Consider the following 1637-nt stretch of genomic DNA (forward strand, 5'->3'; position numbering starts at 1 on the left):
GNGNGNGGNGGGGGGGGGGGAATATAAAACGAAGGAAGAACAGAAGAACGAAGATCATTTTAAATGAATTTTCCTTATAGGAAGTGAGAAGTGTTGCTGTTGATCCTCACATGTAAGCCAACTGCCAACAACCTTATGTAAAACTCTTAACTGAAACACAGACTAGGCAGCTCAACCTCATTAAAGCCCAGCTCGTACTTCCTTAATTTCTCGGTGAAAACACAACCGTGTTCTGGGAGCATGGTAGCTAGGGTTCTCATAATGTACTCCAGCTGAAACTTAAATGGAACAGATCAAAGCAGTAATGGGAACGACATGAGGTAGCTAGGCGATCCATGATTCAGTGTTCATTACTTCCCCAGCTTCAGACTTCAGAATTGTGCCTTTCGCCGTGGGGACCCGCCTCGAGTACTGGGATCTTCCATCTCCTTCTCTCTTTAGATAAAGGAAACACCCCCTTCCCCATTCTTCCCACTTCCCAATACTACTCCTGCTAGCTGCTCCTGATCCATTATCCTAACCTAAGCTACTGCTATTGCTTCTACCACGGCGGCGCGTGAGTTAATGGACGGCAACGTGACCATCAAGGGTACCTTCCAGTACTGGCTGGTTAAGCACCCAACAATCCTCAACTTCAAGTGGAGCCCTGGGGAGACTCCATGCTCCACTCCACTCTTCCTTGCCATCACCGTCTTCTCCTACCTCGCTCTCACTCTCTTCCTCTCCAACATCCCTCTCCCGCTCATCAAGCCCCGCCGTCTCAAGCCCGTCACGATCGTCCACAACCTCATTCTCCTGGTGTCGTCACTCGTCATGTCCGTGGGTTCCTTGGTCACCATCTTCTCCCACGCGCCTTACCCCTTCTGGATCATCTGCCTCCCACCAAAAACACCGCCGACCGGTCCGCTCTTCTTCTGGGCATACGTCTTCTACCTCTCGAAAATCTATGAGTTCGTCGACACCCTCCTCATCATCGTCAGCGGCTCCTTCCACCGCCTCACCTTCCTCCACGTCTACCACCACACCATGGTGCTGCTCATGTGCTACCTCTGGCTCCACACCTCTCAGTCTCTCTTCCCGGCCGTCATCGTCGCCAACGCCACCGTCCATGTGGTCATGTACACTTACTACCTGCTATCGACTCTGGGAGCGAGGCCTAAGTGGAAGAGGAGAGTGACCGAGTTTCAGATATTTCAGTTCATGTCAAGCTTCGTTGGGTTGGTGTGGATGCTCTACTATCATTTCAACAGGGACTGTGGTTGCTCTGGCATCTGGGGTTGGTGCTTCAACATTTTCTTCTATGTTTCTCTTCTGGTTTTGTTCATGGACTTCCATTCCAAGAGTTATGGTACCTCCAAGAAAGATTTCTAGCTTATCTCTCACAATAATCAGTACCTGCATGCGGAAGTTTACCTTTCATGATTGATCGTGGACTAGTACTTAGTATTCTCTTGATCGAGTTTTATGTTATAGATTCACTTCTGTAACATGATCATATCTTGTTTTCTATTTACAATGGCGTAACTTATTATATTTATTCTAGATTATTATAAATATCCCTAATTATAATGGACTGCCTAGCTAGGTTGAGTTGTACGTCCAAATATATATATATATATATATATATATATATATAT

The 1637-nt window shown here is 46.9% G+C and overlaps 1 protein-coding gene across 1 annotated transcript; it reads left to right on the forward strand.

Annotated features, from left to right (window-relative positions):
- Positions 1 to 341: 341 nt before the first annotated feature.
- On the forward strand, positions 342 to 1411 carry LOC101291242 (putative elongation of fatty acids protein DDB_G0272012-like). The gene has a single exon (XM_004299907.1). It carries the CDS (start codon positions 565 to 567, stop codon positions 1369 to 1371), a length of 807 nt encoding a protein of 268 aa, XP_004299955.1. The 5' UTR covers positions 342 to 564; the 3' UTR covers positions 1372 to 1411.
- The last annotated feature ends 226 nt before the right edge of the window (positions 1412 to 1637 follow it).

The sequence above is a fragment of the Fragaria vesca genome, linkage group LG5, assembly GCF_000184155.1.
Source record: "Fragaria vesca subsp. vesca linkage group LG5, FraVesHawaii_1.0, whole genome shotgun sequence".
NCBI lineage: Eukaryota > Viridiplantae > Streptophyta > Magnoliopsida > Rosales > Rosaceae > Fragaria > Fragaria vesca.